The sequence below is a fragment of the Bubalus kerabau genome, chromosome 22, assembly GCF_029407905.1.
Source record: "Bubalus kerabau isolate K-KA32 ecotype Philippines breed swamp buffalo chromosome 22, PCC_UOA_SB_1v2, whole genome shotgun sequence".
In the NCBI taxonomy this organism is placed as follows: domain Eukaryota; kingdom Metazoa; phylum Chordata; class Mammalia; order Artiodactyla; family Bovidae; genus Bubalus; species Bubalus kerabau.
In genome coordinates this window covers 35,060,580-35,085,290 of record NC_073645.1, presented here as the reverse complement: position 1 = coordinate 35,085,290, position 24,711 = coordinate 35,060,580, and the positions used below count along the sequence as shown (strand labels likewise).

Here is a 24,711-nt window from a genome sequence, read left to right as displayed (position 1 = left end):
TTAGAGACAGTGATGGCCACAGAAACTTTTCCCCCAAACACTCATCGTGTGAAATGGCTGCACCTCCTCGCACAGAAAGCCCATATTGGAATTTTCGGAATGCAAATGTAGGATAAAATGATTGAACACCAGTGGGATATATGTGAATCTAAGAAGTTCTAGTTGTAGAAACCCCTGCGTGGATTGAAGAATTGGCTATCAACATGATACATTAACACTGTAAGCTATAGTCATTGGTTATTTACTTTAAGACATTTTATTTATTCCATAGCACCACAAAGAGATACAAGATCATTAAACATTATGATAAAACAAAGCAAAACTACCACAACATTGTTTTACTCTGACAGCCAAGGATTTGTGATTATGCCTGTGAGCATGCTATTAAAGAGTTTTTGACTAGAACTGATAAAATATATCGTCTGTCCTTTTGAAGTAAAAGCTAGCTACAAAAATTCTGAATTTATAGGAAGAAGAGATCCCAAATGGTTGGAGTACCAGCTTTGAGACCAGTTTGACCATATCGACTTATTTTAATGTAACCTATTGCTAAACACGCACTCTGTGTCTCCAGAGATTTTAGAATTAGCTTAATTTCTGAGTTCATTAACACCATTTAAAAGCACCAAACTACAGATCTTAAAACTTCTCAAATATATTAAATGCAGAGATACAAGCTGACATGTTTTCCAACAATAAGCCCAAATCTATACAAGACAAAGAACAGAATTTAAAGCTCAGGCTTTTCCAATGACATCCCAGCTGCTAGCCTCAAACTGGGGTCCTCAATATATTTTCTGGGATCTGCCGATTCTCTACCAGGACAACTTCTTTCCGCTTTTCTTTGTTTGTGTAAGTCATTCCTCTCAACATTTTCTGGGTCACTGGAGTGGCAGTGCTCTCAGCATCGACACCACCCGGTTTCACTGGCCATTTGTTTTCATTTTCTTTGCATTTATGTTTCCGATGTTTTGTTGGTTCCGTTTGAACCATACAGGTTAGTGAGAGAAAAACAGATATGGGCTTGAATGTCGCAGTCAAGGCTAAATGAGGTCAGACCACTCTCTGAATCAAGATTTCTTAGCAGAGTGAATAAAAATAGTGAGAGCCGTGGGCATCACAAGGCACAGCAGGATGGGATTGCCAAGCTGCAGAGAACCTGTCACGGTAGTCCCTCTGAGGCATGTTGCAAGCAGCAGTTTCGTTTAGGCAATGCTGTATTATCACGTGAAATGAATGCTAATGTTTTATTCCTTCTGCAGCTTGAGCCCTATTCAACTTGTTATTTGCTTCTCATCTTAGAAGTCTATATCAGCTATAAACATAGTGAGTGTCTACCTACATAATGTCTATACATATTTTAAAACTTTGTAGTAAAAAAAAAATTAGGTTAGCACTCATGGGGATTTCTCAAGAAGCATTTTCCTTCATACTGTTCAGTTTGGAGCAAAATAAACGTTTCTGCTCTGATTTCCACATCATCACTTCAAAGATTAGAACCCCTGCCTAGTGGCTCAACCCTGGTCCTTAGATAGGAATTGCACAGCCTGGATGACAAAGGCCCCTTGGGCAGACTTGGCTGTTCCATGCATTCTGTCCCTAGTGCTGACTTTGTGCTTATTCTCTACCGTCTCCTCAAAATGTTCAGCTGTGCTTGGTTGCTACTGTTTTCAAATCAGAATAACTTTCAAAGGAGTCCACTGCAGCCCCGACTTGAATCTGGGGAAAGGAGACTTCCCCACCAGCTGCAGGGGAGAAACAGCAGAACCTAAGAGCCACAGGAAGTCACAGGAGGAAGTGGGGCACCAAAGAAAAAACGATCACTGAAATTCGCAAAGATCACCGGAACACATATTTGGCAAAGCGCTATTCTCTGCTCCCCAGTGATATGGTCTTGTTTGTTCTTTTTGGCAGCGCAATAAAGGTGGTTTGTCATTGACAGAGGAGATGGTCTTGGTGGAGGAGCTGCATCTGCCTGCCCAGCTCTCCCTTATAACACAGTGCAAACCCCCAGCATCACGATGAGGTGATAGAGGACATCTGTGGACCAGACAGGAAAGGAGACAGAAACAGTTCAACAAGGAGCAAGGAGAACTCAGCAAAAGAGTCAACATCAAAGAGTCCACTCAAGGGCGTTGAGTGGGTTTTCATAAAACTCTGCACGTTGTATACATAGTCAGATTGTTTCATCCTCCAGGGTTTCCATAGCTCACCTTCCTCAGTGCAAAGAACCCAACAGATAAGCTCAGGATATGGAACTCTGACAAGTGGGAACCTGAACTTAAATAATATAGTGATGGTGCTTTTCACTGTATGGCATGAGCTGTAGAACTGCCTTTAAGAATGAGAATCCTGGTATCATAAAGAATTGATTTGCACGATTTCCTGTAATTATGAGAGCAAAGCCTACATCTGTGAGTTTATGAATAAATAGAACTGGCTTGCCCATCTTCTCGCATAGCTACCTCCTTTCATCATTTGATGAGATCTTCTTCCTCTAAGAGGCTTCTCGGGCTGCTGTCTAAATCACTGTTCAGCTCCCACCCACCCCACTTCACACACATTAGGAAAGGCAGGAGCCCTGCTTGCTTTGTTCACTGTGATAGTCACACCGCCTAGAGGAGTGCCTGGTACAGAGTCAGTAATTATGGTTGATATTTACTGGATGTTTGCTGCATGCTGAGCATTGTTTAGGGCTCTTAGCTGTAATAGTTAAGCCACACAACAACTTCTGTGTATGAGACGGGCAATTATTAACCCAGCTTCAGAGAGGAAACTGGGGGATGCATGGGTGAGGTCATGGCTCAAGGTCCCTCAGTTCATGACGGCAGAGTCACAGAAGGGACTAGAAATATTTGTTGAATGAACAGATCATTGAAAACTCAAGCTTTGCAAATGCAGAACCCCCCAGGAAACCACCTGATGATGTCTGTACTCAGACTTGGTGGGGCTGGGGGTAGGGGTCCCATTCTGCTTCATCCAACTTGCCCCCAGCTCCTCCCTCCCTTCCGAGCTCAGGGGCTGGTTGGAGAGAGACCTCTACCTCTAGTCCCCCTCCACCTCATTCAGATGTGCTTTAAAGTATACCTTTTAATTCTTAAGGGACCAAAGGTAAGCTTCTTTTAAAACATAAGAGGAATTTGCTGTATGGCTCAGGAAATTCAAACAGGGACTGTATCAACCTAGAGGAGCGGGCTGGGGAGGGAGATGGGAGGGAGGTTCAAAAGGGAGGGGATATATGTACACCTATGGCTGATTCATGTTGAGGTTTGACAGAAAACAGCAAAATTCTGTAAAGCAATTATCCTTCAATAAAAAATAAATTAAAAAAACACATGTACATGCTAAGTCACTGTGGTCATGTCTGACTCCTTGCAACTCTATGGACTATTACCTGCCAGGCTTCTCTGTCCAGGCAAGGTTACTGGAGTGGATTTCCGTACCCTCCTGCAGGGAATCTTTCTGATCCGGGAATTGAACCCTGCATTGGCAGGTGGGTTCTCTACCACCAGCACCACCTGGGAAGCCCCTTTGAAACACACATCTGCCTGTTAAAAACATTGCATGGAGCTCTTTTCCTTACCTGAGAAGCTATAGAGACCAGAGGATCCCCTGCCTGTAGTGAGTAAAGAGAAAATGCAGAAGCTTTAAGAAAATATTACAGAGGGAGCAGCTGTGTTCCTAAAACACAAACCTGACTGATTTCCCCACTGCCTTTAGGACAAAATTTCTAGCAGGCTTGACAAGGCTTCATCTCACCATTCTCTTCTCAGCTCTCTCTAGCAGGGCTTGGTAAACTTTCTGGAAAGGGCAGGTGATAATAAATATTTTCAGCTTCACAGACCACATGGTCTCTATTGCAACCACTTGAGGTGGTTGAAAGCAGGTGGAGACAACCCCTAAATGAACCAGTGTGGCCATGTTCCAATAAAACTTTCTGTAGAAACACCGAAATTTGAATTTCATATAATTTTTGAGTGTTATTAAATACTGTTTTGATTTTTGCAACCACATAAAAAGGAAAAACCATCCTTAGCTTGCAGATCATACAAAATCAGGCAGTGCCTGGGTTTGGGTTCCTGGCCAGAGTTTGCTGACTCCAGCCTCTCCACAGCTTGCCCACCCTTGATGTCACAGGCCCCTTGAGGGCCTGACTTCAAGATGACTCACAGAGGTCTTCCCTAAGCCTGACTAGGTCGAGTGGCCCACCTATCCATTCCCATAGACCCTGCCTCCCCCACCACGATGAACAGTCACCTCCCTTTCCCTTAGCATTTAGCATCTCTCTCTTTGCTGGATGGTACATTCTAGAAGATGAGACCCATATGTGGCTCCTTTATTTCTGAAACACCAGCACCAACCCAGGCCGAGCTTGCTCCTTTACTGGTTTGTTGAATTGCCCTGGATGCCCTGCTGCTGCTGCTAAGTCGCTTCAGTCGTGTCTGACTCTGTGTGACCCCATAGACAGCAGCCCACCAGGCTCCCCTGTCCCTGGGATTCTCCAGGCAAGAACACTGGAGTGGGTTGCCATTTCCTTCTCCAATGCATGAAAGTGAAAAGTGAAAGTGAAGTCGCTCAGTCGTGTCCAACTCTTCGAGACCCCATGGACTGCAGCCCACCAGGCTCCTCCGTCCATGGGATTTTCCAGGCAAGAGTACTGGAGTGGGTTGCCATTGCCTTCTCCGGTTTACTATGCTAGGTACAGTGTAATAATTTGATTCAGGAATATCAATCCTTAAATGTATTATCATCTTCAGAAAAGATTAACAGTTAAAACAATGCATGATAATAAAATATAATGCCTAAAACTACTTTCAAAATTAGAAGCCAGCTTGGAACTGAGCTAACATCTCAAGAAACATAAAACCAGTTGTTGGTTCCCACCCGCACTCCATTTGCTGATAAGTCATTTATAAGATTCCTCGGGACATAGACACAAAATGTGGGGTGCCATTGCCTTCTCCCTGGATGCCCCAGTAGCTTCGTTTTCTATTATTATTGCCTGCACACCGTGTCTGGAAGTTCAGCACTTCCTAGTCCCTGTGGGGCATTGGAAATGCAGCCACAGGCCCAACTTTTTAGAGTAATTAACAAACTTCCCCACCGCCCCCGGGTGGGGAGACTCGTTGCGGGTAAAGGTTGTGTCTACAGGCACAACTGGTTTGGCAATTCAGTGAAAATGCTCAAACTGGCCGTGCCTGTGGACATAGCCCGACATGAAGGCAACTGTTTGGAAAACAGAGAAGCTTACTACGGAGGGAGAGCTCCACCACCAGCACGCCCCCAGTCTGGTCCCGGAGGAGGCGTTTCCGCTTGTCACAAGTCTGGAGACCCAGCAGAAGCCAAGGGGAGAGGAGGGGAGGGCGGAGGTGGGATCAGAAACAAACACAGGAGAGAAAAGAGATTTTTTTTTTCAAAAGTCACAAACTTGATGGAGTCAAAATTCCCCAGACCTCAGATACTAGTTCCCTTATTCTTTTATAACCAAGTGAGAGATGTATCTCATCCCTTCTCTGACTTGACAAAAAGAAATCTTTCCATCATGAACTCTTAAAGCTGGAACAAATCCACATAGCGTGTGGGAAGGAACTGACACTTTCTTTTGATGAGAAGTAAGACTTTTGCCCATAGTTACTCTTGTCAGAGTGGTCTGACATGTGGACGCCTGCAAAATGTGTTCCAGTTCATTTTGTTTTTTAAAGGTAATACCAATTATCCTTCCAGGATTATCCTTCCAGGAACAGTTAAATGTTTCTCTACTGCCTTCCCTTTATCTGTTTGTGCATAAGTGACTACTATCTGGCCAAATAGGGATCAATAGAAACAGAGATTATCATCTTATATCTGTTGGTTACTACAGGTGAGCAGGTGCCCTCTTCAGAAGCACTGTGTCCCTCCTCACCAAGGTCTCTGGTCCAAACAGACTGGAGGAGGTTAACAGTTTGGAATTAAGGGCTTTGAGGTCTTTAAGGCAGTGGTTTTCAAACTGGAGCATGCCTCAGAATTACCCGAAGAGCTTGCTAAAGCACAGATGGCTGGGCCCAGCCAGAGTGTCTGAATAAAGTGGATATGGGGCAGGGGGCTGAGACTTTGTATCCTCACCTAACAAGTTCCCAAGTGATGCTGCAGCCGCATGGACCGAACTTTGGAACCACCGCTCTGAGGACCAGGTTCACACCAGGTCCCAATGGAAAACTGTCTCCCACCTGAATTCACTCTGCATGTTGATTGATCTTGCAGCAACTTCTTGGGGGAGAAGCAGAAGGGAAACTGACCACCCTGCATGAGCTACACTAAATGTGTCTGTGAAGCTGGGTCCTTTCTCTCAGGTGATCAGAACAACTATGATCTCATGTGGGAATTCCTACAGCATCTCTCTGGTCCATCACAAGTCCCAGAGATGGACCCTCAGGCTGGTAAGTCAAGAACTCAAAGTACCTTTGCCTTCCATCCAGAGCTTACTGCTATCACCTGGATTTTGAATTTCCCTTATCCTTTTAACTTTTCCAAAGCATTTCCACGTCTGTTATTGCTTTCATTTTCCCTAACGCTGCTCTCTGAAGAGAAGGGCCGCTATTACTCATCACCACTTTATCCTTAAAGATGGGAAAACCAGGCTCAGGGGTTAAGTGACATGGGCCAGACCATGTACCTTGTTGGTGGCGGGGCAGAACCGCCTGGGACATCTGCTCCCACCCTCAGCATCCTTTCCTCCAGAATGTCCTCAGCACACACCTACAGGGTCAAGTGATAATTCCCAGCTAAAAAAATATACAGCTTCTCAAATACTGCTCTCCCCCACCCCCAAGCTCAGGTAACACTCTTGTTCCGGGGAGGGGTGGCTCACCACGGGGCAGGAGAGCTTCTCACTGTCACAGATGAACGTCTCGCAGTGTAACCACACCTTGGATAGTTTGGGGATGTTCTGGAACCGGAAGGCATTGAATTGGAAGGTTGCCCTGTGGTCTTTCCCGTTCTCATGCACAAGGACGGTTTCATCCGTGGGGCAGCTGGAGCACACGGGGTAGGGGGAGGGAAGTGGGGGAGACAAGGTCACCTTGTGAACTCCAGCAAGAGTGTCTGAGGCAAAGTCACGCATAGCCCCCTCTGGGCTGTTACACAGCACATTCTCCTTTTGAAGCACTTTGGGGGCATCTCACTTGTCTTCATTTCTCTGGGGTCTCTGAGGAGCTATGAGATGGCTGTGGTCATCCCTAGTCTACAGACAGAGTACAGCCAGGGTGAAACAACTTTGAGAAGCCATACATCTGGTAAGTCATCACATCTCTGTCCCAAAGAAATGAAACCCCCAAGATAGTGTGCTTGGCGGACTGGAATGTGTCCAGACTCTCAGCATGTGTCCAAAATAGAGACGGCGGTGCTAGGAGCAGCATTTCCCAGTCTGCTGCCATAGCCACCTCTGTCCAGGTCACACCCAGCACATTGCTGCGTGTCTATTGTGAGGTTTTGCCACTGGGAATTTGAATTTACATTACTTAAGTTTTATGTCCATTCTATTATATATAATTACTTTGGTAAAAAAAAGTGATATTTTTAATATGCGCACAGAAAAAAATGGCTCGAGGGATACTACCTAAATAACCCTGGCTATTATGGACTTTTTTTTTTTTTCCTAAATTCTCTGTAAGGAGAATGTGCTATTGGGAAGTTTCAAAATTCCAAAAGTATATTGCAGTAAAAGAAAAAAAAAATGATAACAGATGGACATGGGTTGAAACCCATAGTTCTCACCTGGGGGCCATTTGGCATGTGGTTGTCATGACTTGGGGGACTGGGGAATGCTCCTGGCGTCTAAAGGGTAGAGATCAGGGATGCTACAGAATGTCTTGGAGGGCACAGGACAGACCCCACAACAAAGACTGATCCAGCCCAAAGAGTTCATGGTGTTGAGATTGGGAAACCCTGGTTTAAGCACAGTAATTTTTCATTTGCCCAGCACATATGGATTCTCTACATAAGTGCTAGACATTCAACCAGGTGTTTGGAAGAGACACAGTGTTTCTTGGGAATATACAGGGGCCCACAGAGTGTGGGGACTTGCGTACAGGTGACGGTGAGCATCAGGATCTGTCCTCTGGAACAAAGGTCTATGGGTTCAAAAGCTCAAGACCAGTGAACAGCCCTGCTTGGACCCCAAAGTTCATGCCTCTCCTGGCGTGTGCCTCTGACTCTACTGTCGTTCCAGCTCAAGACATACAACAGAGAGCAGAGCAACCACCCCAGGGAACCTTCATGGTGGACCCTACCCTGCCCCCTCTATCAGAATCAGACATTAGGGCCAAATTAGAGGTAGGACAGAAGGGATGTTAACTCTGAGAGTCATTGAGTGAAATGAGGCCTGAACACTGCACCTTTTATCTGACCAAGGCCGGAAGCGGGGTTCTGTTGGTGAAGGCCTCTGAGCGGTGACAGAGCTAAGGACATTTTCTGAGCTGTGAAACAAGACTCTTGAAGGATCATTCGGTCTTTAAACCTGAGATCCTCATACGAATTCAAGACTAAGTGCTTAAAATAGATCCTTGCTGCTGGAGTGTCCAAGGCCGGGTGTCAGCCAGTGGAAAACAACGTAAGCAGAGCTTTGTTGGCGGCAGGCAGGAGGTAAGCCATAGGCAGGCCTAGATGCCTTGGCACTTCTGACGGTGGTATTTGCCTGCCCGTGACAGGTAGCTCAGGATTGTAGAACGTCCAGAGGGAGGCTTTTACACCGTCATCACAGGAGTCTCCTTTCCCCACCTGAGGTCAAAATTCCTGACAACCTATTTATTGCAATCTCTCCAGGCATTTTGAAAACTGGGCTTTCCTCCCAAAGGGCCTGATGTGAACCAAAAGCATGTGGGAGGTTATGGAGTGGACTTTCTAATTCTCCCCCCTTGGCACTGGTCTTTGTGTATGTATCTCCAACTTCAAAGGGCCATTTCAACTAGGCAGAGTTTGCAACTATATCAGGGCTTCTTTGATTTAGCAGCACTTAAATGCAGATTCCCGGGGTTCACCCTGGGATCGTCTGAAGTTGTAGGTTTGCGATGTGTCTGTATGAGTAGCAGGCACCCGAAGGAAATCCTGTGCACACTAGAGTTCGAGGACCACTTGTAGAGACTACCCCAAAGTCACAAGCATTCCCTTTTCTGTCATATCACACATCTGCTAGGTGAGCAAGAGTACCAGAACTATCTAAGGAGACAATTCCATGATGTGTCAGAAGACTTTGCCCTTGTGTGGCTATTGTTTGAGAGAGGTTCCCAATGCCTATTGGTAATTTCAAGGTCCCTATAGGTCAATAATTTATTTTAAAATAACTTATTTTAGAATCTCTCTGAAGTCATTGGATTTGTACCGACAACAACAAAACCTAAATGGCTCATTCAATAACATATGAATTAAGAGCCAAACTGAGCTCTCATCCCTACAGGAAGATAGGTGGCTTGCATGTGGCCCTTACTGACCTGTCCTACCTGGTGTTATAAGGTAATGTGTGTGTGCGTGTGCGCATGTGCACTCAGTCATGTTCTACTCTTTGCGACCCCATGGACTGTAGCCTGCCAGGCTCCTCTGTCCATAATGCTGCTCAGATCATCATCCCTTTACTAGCTTAGACTTGTGGAATTTGAATCTGCCTGTTCCTCACTTTCCTCATCTATAAAATAATGATTATTATACTACCTACTTTCTAGGAATTTTAATGATATTCAAAAGAGTATTTGTAAAATACCTATCTAGAGCAGTGTCTGGTATGTTGTAAGAGCTATATGAAGGGAAAGTCACTCAGTTGTGTTCAGCTCTTTGCAACCCCGTGGACTATACAGTCCATGGAATTCTCCAGGCCAGAATACTGAAGTGGGTAGCCTTTCCCTTCTCCAGCAGGTCTTCCCAATGCAGGGATCAAACCAAGGTCTCCAGTATTGCAGGTAGATGCTATACCAGCTGAGCCTCAAGGGAAGCCCAAGGGCTGTATGAGTGCTTCTTAAATAAATATATATAAAGATCCAAAGTGGCTTTATCTTTGTTATCTCATCATCTTTGTCCCTTGCCCCTTTATTTTTGCTTAGCCCTGATGAGTTCCAGTGTAATTGTCTGCTTTGGTTTGGGGAATGGCCTCTTCTGAGTTTACTGTGTGTGGACAATGAGTAAACTTCTGAGTTTACTGTGTGTGGCCTCTTCTGAGTTTACATTGCGTGGACAATGCCTGCATCTCTAGTATACTCATCTACTCATCTAGTATACTTATCTAATAGCATACTCTAGTATACTCTTTTGCTTTCCAAAGTTACAATTCTAAGTGTTTCTAAACAACTGTCATCTCAGGGTTAGCACGTCATCATGAACTCAAGGAGAATCCAGACTCCCTTACCCAGAACCTATCTTCCCTGGGAGCTTACAAACTATTCCTCATCTTCACAATCCACAGTCAACAGTAGAAAGCATTCTTTGTCACATGATCTTCAGATGCTGTGCCCTGTCCTTCCCTCTACTATATCCGATCGGTTGCTAAATTTTTATTGCTTTTCCCCACTTGGATGGCGTTGGATGACCTTCTTTTCATTCACTTAGCTACAACGTTGATTCAGGTCTTATCACCTTGGGCTCTAGAGCTGCCACAGCCTCTAAGCTGGTCTTTATACCTCTTGTGTACTGTTTCTAAGCCATCTATGTATGATTTCTAGAATCACTTTTCTATGCTATAATTCCAATACTTTAGTTCTCTACTCCAAATTTTAAGAATTACTCATGGAATTATTAGTAAATAAAAAGAATGATATTAAAATTGATTGGATACCAATCAGGTACTATATGCTAAACTTTTTGCATGGACATCTAATTTAGTCCTCATCTGGGTTCTGACATCAGATGGACTGGATTTGAACCCAACGTGCCCATTTCCCCATAAACACGCACATACACTAATTATGTGACATTACTTAACTCCTCCTATGCCTCGGTTTCCTCATCTGGAAAGAGGATATGATAGTAATCATGCTCACTTGTCAGGGAAGTGAGTTAGTACATGAAAAAGCTCTCGGGATAGTATCTGGTACCTAGAAAGCACTATGTAAGCTTTTCCTGGTATCATTACTCAGTTTGGAAACACAGAGGAAGTCACTAATGTGGCCCCAACAGGCTCCATCTCTTCCTCCCAAGCTGTCCCAAGCCAGAGTCACCCCGGATTACCTGGTCCCACCACTCAGGCTTGTGGTCCAGAGAACGGTACCTACCCCTTGTTGATCAGCTGCCACTGCAAAGGATACATGAAGTCAGCAGAGGGTGTGGCCCAACAGCTGTTCAAAACCACTTTAAACCTGAAAATGAAACAAAACACATCTCACTTTAAGCCTGAGAATTATATGCCTAGAAACGCTAGGTGATTAAAAAGCCTCTGGTCTGGTCTTTTTTTGTCATCTTTGTATTTACAAATACAGACAATAAGAATACATACTTACCTAATGCTTAACCCTTTGGCTTCTACTCCTGCAAACAGATCTGAACCAATTTCGGATGTCTCCAGGATAAAAGGCGCTTCTTTCTTAATGGAGAACTTGGCATTCTTTGGAAGGAAATTGACACTGGGCATTATGATCTGTCAGGATGAGTAGTTTGGTCTGACAGGAGTAGATACATCAGGATGGGGTGGGGGGTGGGGATCAACCCAAAGACACAGGCTCGTGAGGCCACAGTGAGACCCTCGGGGGCCAGAGAAGTAGTACCTCCTAGGATCCTGGTGTCATCTTAGCATGGATGAGGACATCATATAACTGGGTTTGCTGGTTACAGTGAGACATGTACTGTATGTTGTATCCATGCCGATGAGGAGCAAGACTTGCTTGATGGAAAAAGAGTGGAATCCAGCAATGCTGGATTTCCTTGAGCAGATTCCAGCTTGGACTGGAACGTTTTTACTTTTGATTCCCAATTCAGTTAACAATAACAACAGAAACAACTTTCTGATCACATACTACGTGTCAGGAACTGCTCTCTATGTTGAGAGAGTCTCTAAGTCAGGCCATCCTGTCTGTCGAGATTTATCAGTGAACAAGAAGAGATCTCTGTCTCCAGTCACCTGACGTTCTAGCAAGGGAGTTGGACAGCAGGCAGTAGGTTAAGTGAATTATATGGCTAGGATAGACTATAGTATTCTATATAGAAAAACTATGGAAAAAAAGTGTAGAGCAGGGTAAGGTGGATTGGGAGTACAAGGAGGGGACAGATTTTAATTTGAAATACTAATACAGTTATGTAAAGTTTAAAAATAAAATAAAATTAAAAAAAAAAAAATGAAATACAGTGGTTGGGAGGCTTTCTTGAGGAAGTGACATTTGAATCAAGACTGGAGGGAGGAGATGCCAGGCAGGCATCAGGCCATGCAGGAAAAGGCCCTAGGGGGAGAGAGTGGCAAGCAGAACCGCAGGGTGGCCAGTCTGCTGGAACTTGAGTGAGTAAAGGGGAGGTGGGGAGAGGCGGGGAGTGAGGAGGGCAGGAGAGGAAGTTAGACTGTAGGCATGGATTCAGGAGACTATGGCTTCAATTCAAGGACAGCTGGGACTCATTGCTATGATTCAAGTACAGGGGAATCAAGACAAGGATCCTGGATTAATCCGAGTTCCCACCACTAACTTGGGACACACCACGCAAGCCAGACTTTGATCCTTAGCATTCCCATCTGCAAAATGGGAATACCTTGTGCCTTTGTCTGCCTTGCAGAAATGTTTCTATGATGCTGGCTATATGCAATAGGAGCATAAAGCTTAGACCAGGATACTAATGATTTCATTAACTTAGAGATTTACGGAACTGCAATGGGTAAACAATGACAGCAAGGACATCTAGATAAAATAGATCTTAACACCCTAAGGGTCAAATTTAGGGAACTGACAAGAGGGTTCAGAATCATCTTCTAGGGTCTCTTACATTATTGTATCAATCGCAGGTCCATCCAGGGCCTCCTGACTTGGTCACCCAGAAGTCAATTTTTTTCTTTCCCTTCTCTCAGCCCCCGGCACCATTTAAATGGTTGTAATGATTAAACAATAACATTCTTAAATATAAGTGATCAGCTTAATGTGCAAGTTGAAGTGGCAGAGGATAGTAGCTTCTAATGTTCCTTATTATTTTCTGAGATTTATTTTATTTCAAGGGACAGTTTCCAAATGTAGGATCTATCTGAGGATGATAATACCATCACCAATGTAGCTGGAGGTACTTCTCCTGGCCCCCATCTCCTAGGAACCAGGAATTGGAATACTGGAATGCCTCCACTTGCAGAGGAACCTTCCTGATTGTTACAAAGTGTCAAACACAATCTTCACCCTTAATTCAATTTCTGAGAAGAAACACCTCTGATGGTCAGTTTCTCGACTTCTCACCTGACAGAAGGCAATGCTCAGTGTGCCCCCACTTTCTTAATAACACGAAAATTACGGACCTATGACCAGAGAACGTCACCCTTTAATACCCAGGCAATTTGTTTTGGCAAATTCTGGGCTCCACCTTTTAGTAGGAGCATTAACCCAGGGGATCATACTCAGAGAAGAGTGAATAAGATGACGAATGGACCACCAAGAGTGGGATGATATTTCATTTGGGAAAGACAGGCTCAAGCTAGTTGAAGGACCTTCAGCAGTATCATTTCAGAGGAGAGAATTGGGACCAATGGGCCAGAGTTCAGGACGTTAGATTTCACATGTTGACCTAAAACGAGAAGGCCCAATTTGTCATCGTCCTTGGAAGAGATAGGGAGTTTATCCCTCAGCAGTCTTGCAGAGGGTTTGGGGCATTAGATGGAAGGTCTACATTAATCGCCTCTGAGGTTTGTTCTGAGTCTGGAAGTCTATGATTTTGGTCTCTATTTCTTACATTTGTTCCATCCCAGCTTTGTCATTTGTTTCTGTCTAACTAAAAGCAACAGCCTATACCATTTTGATTGAATAAAAGTCAACCTAATCCCATTCTGACATTGACGTTAACAATGCTAGAGCTAGGAGCTCTCAGTTTCCAGTTTGAATGAGGTCTGGAGACCTCTCTGGTGATCCAGTGGCTGGGACTCTGATTATCCAATGCAGGGAGCATGGGTTCAGTCCCTGGTCAGGGAACTACATGCTGCAACTAAGACTAGACATAGCCAAATAGATAGATATTTTAAAAATGAGGCCAAAGTTTACAACTATGAGCATGACTACTTCCTCGGACACTTATTTGTGCCAGAAACTGTGCAAAGTGTTTTATAAGGATTATTTCATTTAACCCTTATAACCTCTTGGGTAAGTGCTGTTATTATCCCCATTGAACAAATTCGTAGGTGGAGACCAAGAGGAGTTAACTAACTTGCTCAAGGTCATACTACAGTAACTAGGGGACCAAGCTTCCAACCTGTGGTCTGATGTCAAGGCTTATTTTCTTAACCTCAATGTTAGGCTACTTCTGCAGGTTGACTGCCTTCCTTTATTTGGAATTGAGAGTCAAAAATCTTTTCACCAAGAATACCAACTACAGAACCACTTGCAGTAACAAGTAGAAGAGGATGGAGAGAGACGAGAGGAAGCAGGCTGAGCAGAACTGGTGGTTTTGGAGCCCAGCGTTTGGAGCTCTTGGAATCCTGGGCAATTAGCAGTGCGCTGATTCCCCTGCCCCAGGCAGGGTACTGCTCTGTCTCTGCTAATTTGATGGAAATTTATGCAGGGAGCAGCTGTTGCTTCAAAAGCACGCAAGAATGCTCTGAAAGTGGAAGAAGGGAGGAGAAGAAAAATACCAACCACATGGGTAAGGCACAGGAAACAGAGCCCATTGTGGGAATGTTAATCAGTACCAAAACCTCCGTTGTAACCTCAGAACCCCCTCGATGCCAAGGTTCATTTGTCCTGTAAGGGTTGTGTTGGGCCCTAGGGAAGGCCTTAGCAAGAGCTCATTTCTAGCAGTTCAAGGAAGCAGTCTATCTAGCTCAGAGGATGGCCTGGTGATGCTGAGAACATGCTTCCTGATTTTTGTTTTTTCTTTAAAAAGATCTAAGGTTTGATATTCATGTCTGAAACTTCGCTCCGCATAACTGATGGTGAATGATGTATTTACACAATCATGGTCCCTCTCCATTTCCACCTGTCGTAAAATCTTCATGGGGTCATATCTACAGTTTTATCTGGTTAAAGCAACAATCCTATACTTCCAGACAGGGACTCAGTAGTTAAGATAACCCATCATCAACATGTCCCCTGGGTCTGTTGTCACGTATAAAGCTTATTTTCTTTCCTGGAGAAACTTCCTCAGTTACTTCAGTGGTTTTGCCATTCTTTCATCACCCTGGTGATCCACATTGCGTCAAGCCCCTGCCAGTATAGGTCAAGGGTTGTATGGGATTCCTTTTCTCGGGACTTAATCACTAGTGGTGTGTAGCCTGGGGCAGATCTAGGTTTTGTGGGACCTTGAAGCTTATTTAGAGAGCCCTCTTGAAAGAAAAGAATTAAAACTTTGAATACAAAATTAGACAGAGGGCCTTGAAAAGGGCCTGTGCATGTCAGATTGGAGGAGAAGGGGATGACAGAGCATGAGATGGTTGGATGGCATCACCAACTCAATGGACATGAGTTTGAGCAAACTCCTGGCAATGGTGAAGGACAGGGAAACCTGGCGTGTTACAGTCCATGGGGTCACAAAGAATCAGGCATGACTGTGCAACTGAATAACTACAAAAAATGTTGGGGGTCATGACACTCACGCTTCGTTCCCCACCTAGTAAGTTTGCCCTGGAGACCAGTGTTAGAAGACCTTGTTCGAGACTGGGAACTGCTCTAGACCACAAGTGGGGTCTTGGGCAGATCATTTTCTCATTGGGTTTTAGATCCTTTTCTGTAAAGTGAACTAGGTTATTCTAGGATCCCTTCTATGTCTCACCTTCTAAGTTCAGCAGATTAATAGCTTCCAGAGAACTGGGAACTGGGCTCCCCTTGTGGCTCAGTTGGTAAAGAATCCTCCTGCAATGCAGGAGACCTGGGTTCAATCCCTGGGTTGGGAAGATCCCCTGGAGAAGGGAAAAGCTACCCACTCCAGTATTCTGGTCTGAAGAATTCCATGAACCACAGTCCATGGGGTTGCAAAGAGTTGGACATGACTGAGTGAATTTCAGGGAACTGGTAAAGTGAGTTCCAAGAGTTCAAAGTCAGTGGAGCTCCAGGTAAGATAATTGTTTCCTTTATGAAATGAATAGGTTGCACTTGATGGCCTTTAAGGCTATCTTCCAGTTCTAATCTTTTACGTAAAGGTTTCTATTTCTGATTTCTGCCTGTGGTTTCCTTTAGCCAGCTGGGCTATTGCCTCTTCACTGGAAGCTGCAGATCTAAAAGACAAAGCACCTCTGTAAAAGGAGGGCAGCTGGGCTAATGGCCATGGCATAGGTGGTTTCTCTGGAGTGCTTTATTCTGAGTGCCTTTAGCTTCAGTGTCAACACAGGCAGTGTGCTGAAATTAGACAAAGAGGAGACCCACGAAGCAAAGGGCTTTGGAGACCAAAGACCCAGGGAGCAGCAGCCACCCTAACCTTTCCCCTTAGCACTGTCCAGGTAGGAAGCTCACTACACTGTGCCCGATGTTTTAACAAGAGTTGGATCCTGAATTTAAATCTCTAGAGCGGGTTGTAGTGAAAACTAATCTTGGTTAGGAATTAGACTGTGGCTGTCTTTACCACCTACTGACCTTCGGTAACTCACAAGATTTCTCTTGTCTCGATTTTCTCATCTGTGAAATGGGAAGATTAACCTTATTTCTCTGTGACACCTTTCCTTTCTTCCATCCAGTCTATGAATCTGAATGTCTGTTGCATCCAGTCTTCAAAGAGGCTTAACACTAGACCAAAGCTTATGATTCAACACCAATTCAAGAATGGGCTTTCATATACAGCTTAGAGGAGAACAAATGCTGTGGAAACATCCCATCATCTCCTGTAAAGGCCACGGGGCAGCAGTGGGGACCTGGAGACCACTTACAGTATAGAAGTTGAGAGACAATTGGCTTTCAAACGTGCCCATGCTCCCGTTCTTCACATGAACAGTGGCCACTCTGAAAAGGGGAGAGAATTTTGCATAAGGACTGAAACATGCCTGGTTGACGGGGACTGCAGAGCATGCGCAAGGCAGCCAGCCCTCCTCTCGTAGAGCAGCTTACCTCTGGTCAAAGGCAGCCTGGTCCACCAGGTAGGTGGAGTGATAGGTGCAGGAAAAGGAGTAGTTCACGGGCTGGTTCTTGACGATCACGGTGCTATCGTTGGAGACGATGTGACTGTAGAAGTGGTAGATGGGGGGCTTATACTGGAGAAAGGAAGCAGGCAGTTAGGGTAGCCCTTTACCCCCATCATGTGAGTGAAAGTTCTTGGAAAAATGATGGACGATGGCTCAGAAGAAAGTCCGTGGGGAGACATAGACTTTGCCATTGATATAACACCCATTCTTGTTTGTAGGTGAGCTGATCATTTTTGTAAAGAGTTCCTAAGTCTATTCAAGATTGTTTATAATAATCTAAGTTGAATGTGGTACACTTAAAATAAAAATCTATATACCTATCAGGCTTCTGACCAAACTGAACTGGTTCAAGAATCTCTTATCTCCCAACATCAACTTTTTATTTATTTCCCCTGCCCAAGTAATCTTATGTGACACCTTCACCTATCTCCCAGCTCTAGAACATTACTGCCTAGTTCTTGGTCTTTCCTTCTTCCAATCATCAGCGCTAATCCTGAGATTCTTTCCTCTGACTTCTTAGACTTTAAAATCACCGAATATTAGAGTTAAAGGGGATCTCCAATACTCACTTGAGAAGTGATCTGCCTGAGGCCACACAGATGATTTCTAGCTCATTTTACCAGGATATTAAAAAATGAGATGTTTTTGTTAATCATGACCATGGTTCTTCCCACTAGATCACTGAATCACTGTGGGGCTTTTAGGAAGCGAATGTGGCCCCAGGATCTGAGACCTAGTAGATGTACCCTCTCCTACAGTCAAGGCAGTAGGGATACTAGACCTAGCCTTTCTTCATGATTGTATCGCTACTGGTTGTGGTCTTGAACTGTGACTGGGAAGTCTCCAATTTCTCCTCCATTCCATAAGGACACTTGACAGGAGTTGTGGTTCCTTTGCATTGTGATGACCTATCCTAGGTGCTTCACAAGACCCGATTATGGGCTGTGTTATACTTGGGTCTCTCCTTTAAGATGCCTGCGAAATGCAGTTTGCCTCCACTTCAGAATCTTGAGTAGAAGATGGCCCAGCTGTCCAGCCCAGGAAGAGTGGCAGCGATGAGTGCATAGTCAGAGCTCCAAGTGACACGGAGGTGGGAAACGCATTGAGTTGGCTGTAAGATGTTACAGAAAACCCTGAATGAACTTTTTGGCTAAACCAATAGTTTGTTCTGCTCACAGAGTTGGTCTAACCGCTCAGGCAAAGAATTAGAAGAATCAAATTTAAATCCCCAGAGTTGCCTAAACTAGGCAGAAGAGAAGAATTTAAATAAAACTCACATCTCAGGAAATGTGGGGGTCGGGACTGACTCTTAATTGGACAGTGGTGAATTTTGAATCCTTTTAAGGATGGACAGCAGACGGGCCTACTTGCCTCCTGTTAGCAGCTCTTCCCTGTGTAGTTTAGACTTACCTCAGACTGGGTTCCACAATAGGATTTGTTTTTAGGTGACAAATCTGGGATTACGAATTGGTAGTAGCCTGCTTCATGGACCCCATTGTAACACAGCCCGCCAAGTGCCAGCTGGTGCACTTCCCATCCATAGGGGCACTCAGGGATTTTAGTGATGATTGTTTTGGGATAGCAAAACACGAGAATGACATCTGGAAAGATGAGAGACAAGGCTTCAAATTGGATCTGGTAATCATATTAATCTACATATGGTGGGCTCCTATTACAGCTGAGCATGCAACACAGTTGGTTAAAATTATTTTCCCCACTATTCTTCATGAGCTGTGATGAAAGTTCCCCCCGACATCAGTCACTAAAGTTTCCCATTTATAGATTTTGCAACCTCTGTGTAAAATCTGCACTATTCTTAACATGTATTCAAAACTAGTCCATGTTTAAACTCGAACATATTTTAAGGAATGTATTTTTTAAACCAGACTGAATGAATTGGAAATACATGTATATTTCAATCTGGTTTCATATATATGTATATACATATTTTTTAATCCCACGAAATGAGCACATTAAAGTTAAAATGTCAATTTATGCATAATGCTATGAAATAGTAATTTATGGCACAGCACAGAAATCAGTAATCAAATGGACAATAGGAAAAAAAAAGGTGAAGATTTTATCTCTATTTATTCATCTCTTTAGCACCCTCAATGTGAGAGACATGGGTTCGATCTCTGGGTTGGAAAGATCCCCTGGAGAAGGGAATGGCTACTCAATAGAATTTTAATGCCTGGAGAATTCCATGGGCAGAGGAGCCTACAGTTCATGGGGTCTCAAAGAGTTGGACATGACTAAGCAGCTAACATTTTCACAATTTTAAAAAGTGTAAGTTTATCCAATATGTTTGTACTTTCTGCAGGAAAAATCGAATGGACATTGGGGTCCTTAAGTGCTTCTGTGTGTGTGTGTCACTCAGTCATGTCTGAACCTTTGCCACCCCATGGACTGTAGCCCATCAGGCTCCTCCATTCATGGGATTCTCCAGGCAAGAATCCTGGAGCGGGTTGCCATTCCATTCTCCAGTGGATCTTCCTGGCCCAGGGATCAAATCCAGGTCTCCCGCAATACAGGCAGACTCTTTACCATCTGAGTCATTAGAGAAGACTATGTGGCTACATAACAGCATTTTCCTAACAATATAAGTACAGAGCTTTGAGCTCTGGGAAGATACGCATTAGGAAACAGTCCTTTCCAGGAAAATGGGGTAGTACCAGAACATACCTGCTTTATTTGGAGTGCAAGATCTTGCAGAGGCTTCTGCGAATACAGCCAACAGGACAAAGGCCCTCATCACCATTGCTTTTGCCAGGTGGCTGAATCAAGCTGGCCAAACGTTCACGGTCTTGCCAGGGCCTGAACCTTGATCATTCTAGGTCAGAGATATATGCAAGAAATTAAAATCAAGGGTGAGAACAAAAGCAGCCCCATCATAGGATACTGGTCCTGTCTCCCATTTCTAATGGCTCCTCATCTGGGCTGGGAGGCAAACATGGGGCTCCTACCGCAGAGAGCGTCAATTTCACACGCTGCTGCTCATGTTCCCAACTGCTTCATTCTCCCAGACTGGAGGCTGCCTCTCAGGTGTTCCTCAAGCCTCTGCTCCCAGTCCTAGCTGGACTTTATATAGCCTGAGTGTGTAAAAGAAACCTACTCCAGATAAATCACAATGAGCACGCATTATCCACTGTGGGGGGAAATAAAAGACAATCTTGCACAATAATCCGATGGGAAGCTCAGTTACGGCCACTTGAGGCTACTTTCTTTTGCTTCACAAGAGTTGGAGAAACTTTTTTTTTAAAACTAGTTTTTAAACCAGGAGTGAAATAAAAAGTTGAATTTTCTTCCTCCTCATCAAAAAAGAACTGTGATCAGAGGCAAACTATTTTGTGCATGGTTCCAGGTTGCAGTTTTTTTTTTTTTACATCTTGTTTTCTTAGGTTTATTTCTTGCTTTCTTATTTTTTATGTGTAGGTGATCTAAACTGCGAATGTAGAAAGACGTAAGTCCCACAGTGTTATGCCTGATACTAAAGAAAAAGCAGGCTGTTTGTGTTCATGCAAACATGTTAAAGATTTTTTTCTCTAATATTTTATAATAAACCCTGAGCGTCTAGAGTTTCATCTAGAAGTTCATCTAGAACTTCATTCTGAAATACAACTTTGTTTGTAGACACCTGAATTTTCTAAAGTCTTGTTAGTCTCCCAGAGTGATGATACTGGAAGAAGGAAATTAGAAAGACAATTAAAAAAAATTTTTTTTTTAATGGAAGTATAGCTGATTTACAGTGTTGTGTTAATGTCTGGTGTATATCAAAGTGATTCATATATATATATATATATATTCTTTTTCATACTCTTTTCCATATGGTTAATTATTTAATATAGTTCCTTATGCTCTACAGTAGGACCTTGTTGTTTATCAATTTTATATATAGTAGTGAGTATGTGTTAATCCCAAACTCCTAGTTTATCTCCCCCTGCTTCCTTTCCCTTTCAGGAAGCATAAGTTTGCTTTTGTGTCTGGGACTCTGTTTCTGCTTTGTAAATAAGTTCATTTAGATCATACTTCAGTTTCCACATATAAGTGATATGACATTTATCTTTCTCAGAAAGGCAATCTTATGACTCAGTCCTTAGTCACCAAACAAGGTCTCCCCAGAAACAACAGATAAAATGCTGCTCTTGCAAATTTCCAAATATATTCTCTTGGAATTTTTAGCACCAGGAAATTTAAGAATGAAAAATAAGAGTTTCTTGTAGCTTTTGTTTTTAGAGGAAAAATAGACTCTTTTATCAAGCAACTGTGAACATACTCTACAGAAGCCACTATATTAAGCATTTTGAGAAGACAGATGTAAAAAGTGTAGAAAAATGCCCTGCAGGCAGGAGTTTACAATGTAGTTGAGAAGGTAAATCGTACACAGTGCCTCAGAGTTAGAATGCTTTTTAAGTCATTGTTCCGTTAACCTTATCACATTTCCTTAGTTTTAAGATATGTGTCTCTCCCTCTGAGTGCATGTAATTTAAAGTCTCAGAAACATTGAGGTGTGTCTTATAAGCAATATGAATTTACAATATGATAGACATCTTTATATCATCAAAACCTATTGTTGAATCAATGGTGTAGCTTACAGTGATGTGAGGTCGCTCAGTCATGTCCGACTCTCAGCGACCCCATGGACTGCAGCCCACCAGGCTCCTCCGTCCATGGGAGTTTCCAGGCAAGAGTACTGGAGTGGGGTGCCATTGCCTTCTCCCGATGATACCTAAGAACTGAGGAAATAGCCATATGGTCAGCCATGATAGATTTTTGTGACTCAGTTTCCTTCTCTGTAAATGGAAGTCTCAGCCCCAGCCTCAACTTAGAGGGTGGGAGAGCAAAGATGTAAAGGCTCTTGTAAACTATAAATTGCTAGGTAAAGAAATAGATGACATAAAATGATAAGCAAAAATTTCCGGCAACCAGTATGCATCCCTGAGTTGTTTTTCTTTTCCAAGGAAGTACCATGAAGTGCCCATGGTCGAGTCATGCAACATGAGACATGTCTATATTGTATAACACACATGCAATGAGTGTATTTTTTTACATAAAGACTGAATGGGCTGAAGAGGGGAAAAGGAGGGAACACGTTAAGGCTTCTAATACTGGCATCCAGTTCAGTGTGACCTGGAAGTATCAGCATATTTTTACTGGTCTCTGCAACTCATTTGGAGAAGGCAATGGCAACCCACTCTGGTACTCTTGCCTGGAAAATCCCATGGACAGAGGAGCCTGGTAGGCTGCAGTCCATGGGGTCGCTGAGAGTCGGACACGACTGGGCAACTTCACTTTCACTTTTCACTTTCATGCATTGGAGAAGGAAATGGCAACCCACTCCAGTGTTCTTGCTTGGAGAATCCCAGGGACGGGGGAGCCTGGTGGGCTGCCATCTATGGGGTCGCACAGAGTCGGACACAACTGAAGCGCCTTAGCAGCAGCAGCAGCAGCTGCAACTCATTACAGGCATTACTTCCTGAGCAATAAATGGCACTTGAATCTCACAGGCATGCGTGGATTCCGAGTTTCTCTTTCCTGGGACTTAGCACTATCTCTGAGCTTCTTCCTCCAACTCCTTTTTAAAACATATGTTGAGTACCTATAGTATACCAGGGATAAGGCCCTGGGAAGACAAAGGCAAGTTAGCAGAACTAGGAACTGGGTGGGTGGGATGCACAGAATGATGGAAATCTGTACAGGGAACATGTGATGGGAGAAGGGAAAAGGGAGGGTCAGCATGCTTGACAGAGTAACAAGTAAGCCTAACTGCATAAGAACAGCCACTCTGATTGGACACAGATGATTATTGATCACTGATAATTCAGTGTTGATCTTCCATGTATGTTAGGATCCTTGTTTCCATTTCAAGATAATTCTTTTTTAAAAAATTATTTATTTATTTTAATTGGGGGCTAATTACTTTACAATATTGTGGTGGTTTTTGCCATACAGTGACATGAATTCTTTTCACCGATCTTCAATACATCCTTCTTTTCAGCCAACCTTGGCCCAGTCCAATCAATAGGATCATCTGAACTCATGAGGAAAGGCAGAATTCACTCACGAAAAGGGTTTCAGGGGAACTACAGACCTCTCCCGTATCCCGGTGGAAATATCTGGTGGATGCCTACAAGATGACTGGGATCAAAAGCCCCCCTCTGCCACTTACTAGCTGTGTTCTTGAGCAAGTTACTTAGATTCTGGGAGCCTTAATTTCTTCCTTTCCTGAATGGCTATGATCATATTTATGATAACAGTTACTCAGAGTACTAAAAGAAATATAAATCAGTTTACATACAGTGACTACTTTTTAAAAAAGTAAGATTGACTTTATTTATTTTAAAAATTTATTTCCTTGTTGTTTGCTGTGCTGGGTGGTTGCTGCTGCGTGCAGGCTTCCTCTAGTTGCGGTGAGTGGGGACTACTCTCTAGGTGCAGTGAGTGAGCTCCACATTGTGGCGGCTTCACTTGTTGCGGAGCCTGGGCTCTAGGTCCCTGGGCTTTCAGTGGTTTGGGCCTGTGAGCTCGTAGTTGCTGCATGTGGGCTCTAGAGCATGCGCTCTGTAGTTGTGGCACATGGGCTTAGCTTCCCTGAGGCATGTGGAATCTTCCTGGACCAGGGATCGAACCCACGTCCCCTGCATTGGCAGGTGGATTCTTAACCCCTGGACCACCAGTGGGAAGGACCAGTGGGAAGTCCTAGAATGGCTTATTGTCCTCTACAGGGGCAGAACATCAGGGAAAAGTTTGGTTTTATGTGCAGTTCTCCTTGGAAAGTCTGAAGAGGGAAGCCTCTTAGGAGTGGATGGTCACTGGATGGTACCTGTTAATGTCATTAGTGCTGAATTATGTCATAGGTAACTAAGAGCACAGGTTCTGGAATTAGAGGCTGTGGCTCTGTCACATTTCCAATTGTGTGATATTGGGCAAGGAACTTGACCTTTTCAAACCTTCAGTTTCCAAGTCTGTATACTCAGACTCCCCATCTCCTGTGGCTGTTGCAAGGGCCTGATGAAATTATGCCCCTGAATTGCTTAGCACCGTGCCTGGCACACAGTAAGTGCTCGACCCACGTTCACTGGTTTATTCGTCTGAGGTTGGTACCTTCAGGCTGGGAAGACATGTCAATCGTGTTCCTGTATGAACTCGGCCGTTTTTCTAATGGGATTGTTTCTCTCTTTAGAAGCCCACCTTCACAAAGGGCAGGTGCTTTTGATTTCTAAAGAAGCCCAACGATGATAAGATCTTGCCTACAATTTCTCGGAGGGGGCATCCAGCTAACAGTCAGGTACATGATACTCCTTTCAAGGGCAAGCTGAATGAAGTCAGGGAAGCAGAGTTAACTTTTGTGGCAGGCTGGTCTCTAGATGTTTGATTTGCATAAGAAACAGAATGGGACAAAACGTACTTGGGCCAAACAGTATTTGATACTTGCTCTGATAAAAGGTAGGAGGCTCCTATTTTTTTCTCGGTAATTA

General features: G+C 43.9%; 1 protein-coding gene across 1 annotated transcript; it reads right to left on the bottom strand.

The window, feature by feature from the left end:
• Positions 1 to 237: 237 nt before the first annotated feature.
• TECTB (tectorin beta) lies at positions 238 to 20,281 on the bottom strand. Its single transcript, XM_055560713.1, has 11 exons — positions 20,200 to 20,281; positions 19,919 to 20,066; positions 18,644 to 18,834; positions 17,160 to 17,302; positions 16,982 to 17,054; positions 11,457 to 11,560; positions 11,232 to 11,315; positions 6,848 to 7,010; positions 5,252 to 5,324; positions 3,584 to 3,616; positions 238 to 2,040 (listed from the first exon to the last, which is right to left on the bottom strand). Exons 2-11 carry the CDS (start codon positions 19,992 to 19,994, stop codon positions 1,991 to 1,993), a joined length of 990 nt encoding a protein of 329 aa, XP_055416688.1. The 5' UTR covers positions 19,995 to 20,066; positions 20,200 to 20,281; the 3' UTR covers positions 238 to 1,990.
• Between the last annotated feature and the right edge of the window lie 4,430 nt (positions 20,282 to 24,711).

What these genes read in the sequence shown, in the direction of transcription:
- TECTB (XM_055560713.1), bottom strand. Translation starts at nt 19,994, where the DNA reads ATGGTGATGAGGGCCTTTGTCCTGTTGGCTGTATTCGCAGAAGCCTCT. An exon ending in TTGCACTCCAAATAAAGCAG is followed by an intron (nt 18,835 to 19,918) that starts GTATGTTCTGGT and finishes TCATCTTTCCAG; the next exon opens with ATGTCATTCTCGTGTTTTGC. An exon ending in AGAAGCTCTCCTGCCCCGTG is followed by an intron (nt 5,325 to 6,847) that starts GTGAGCCACCCC and finishes CTGGGTCTCCAG; the next exon opens with ACTTGTGACAAGCGGAAACG.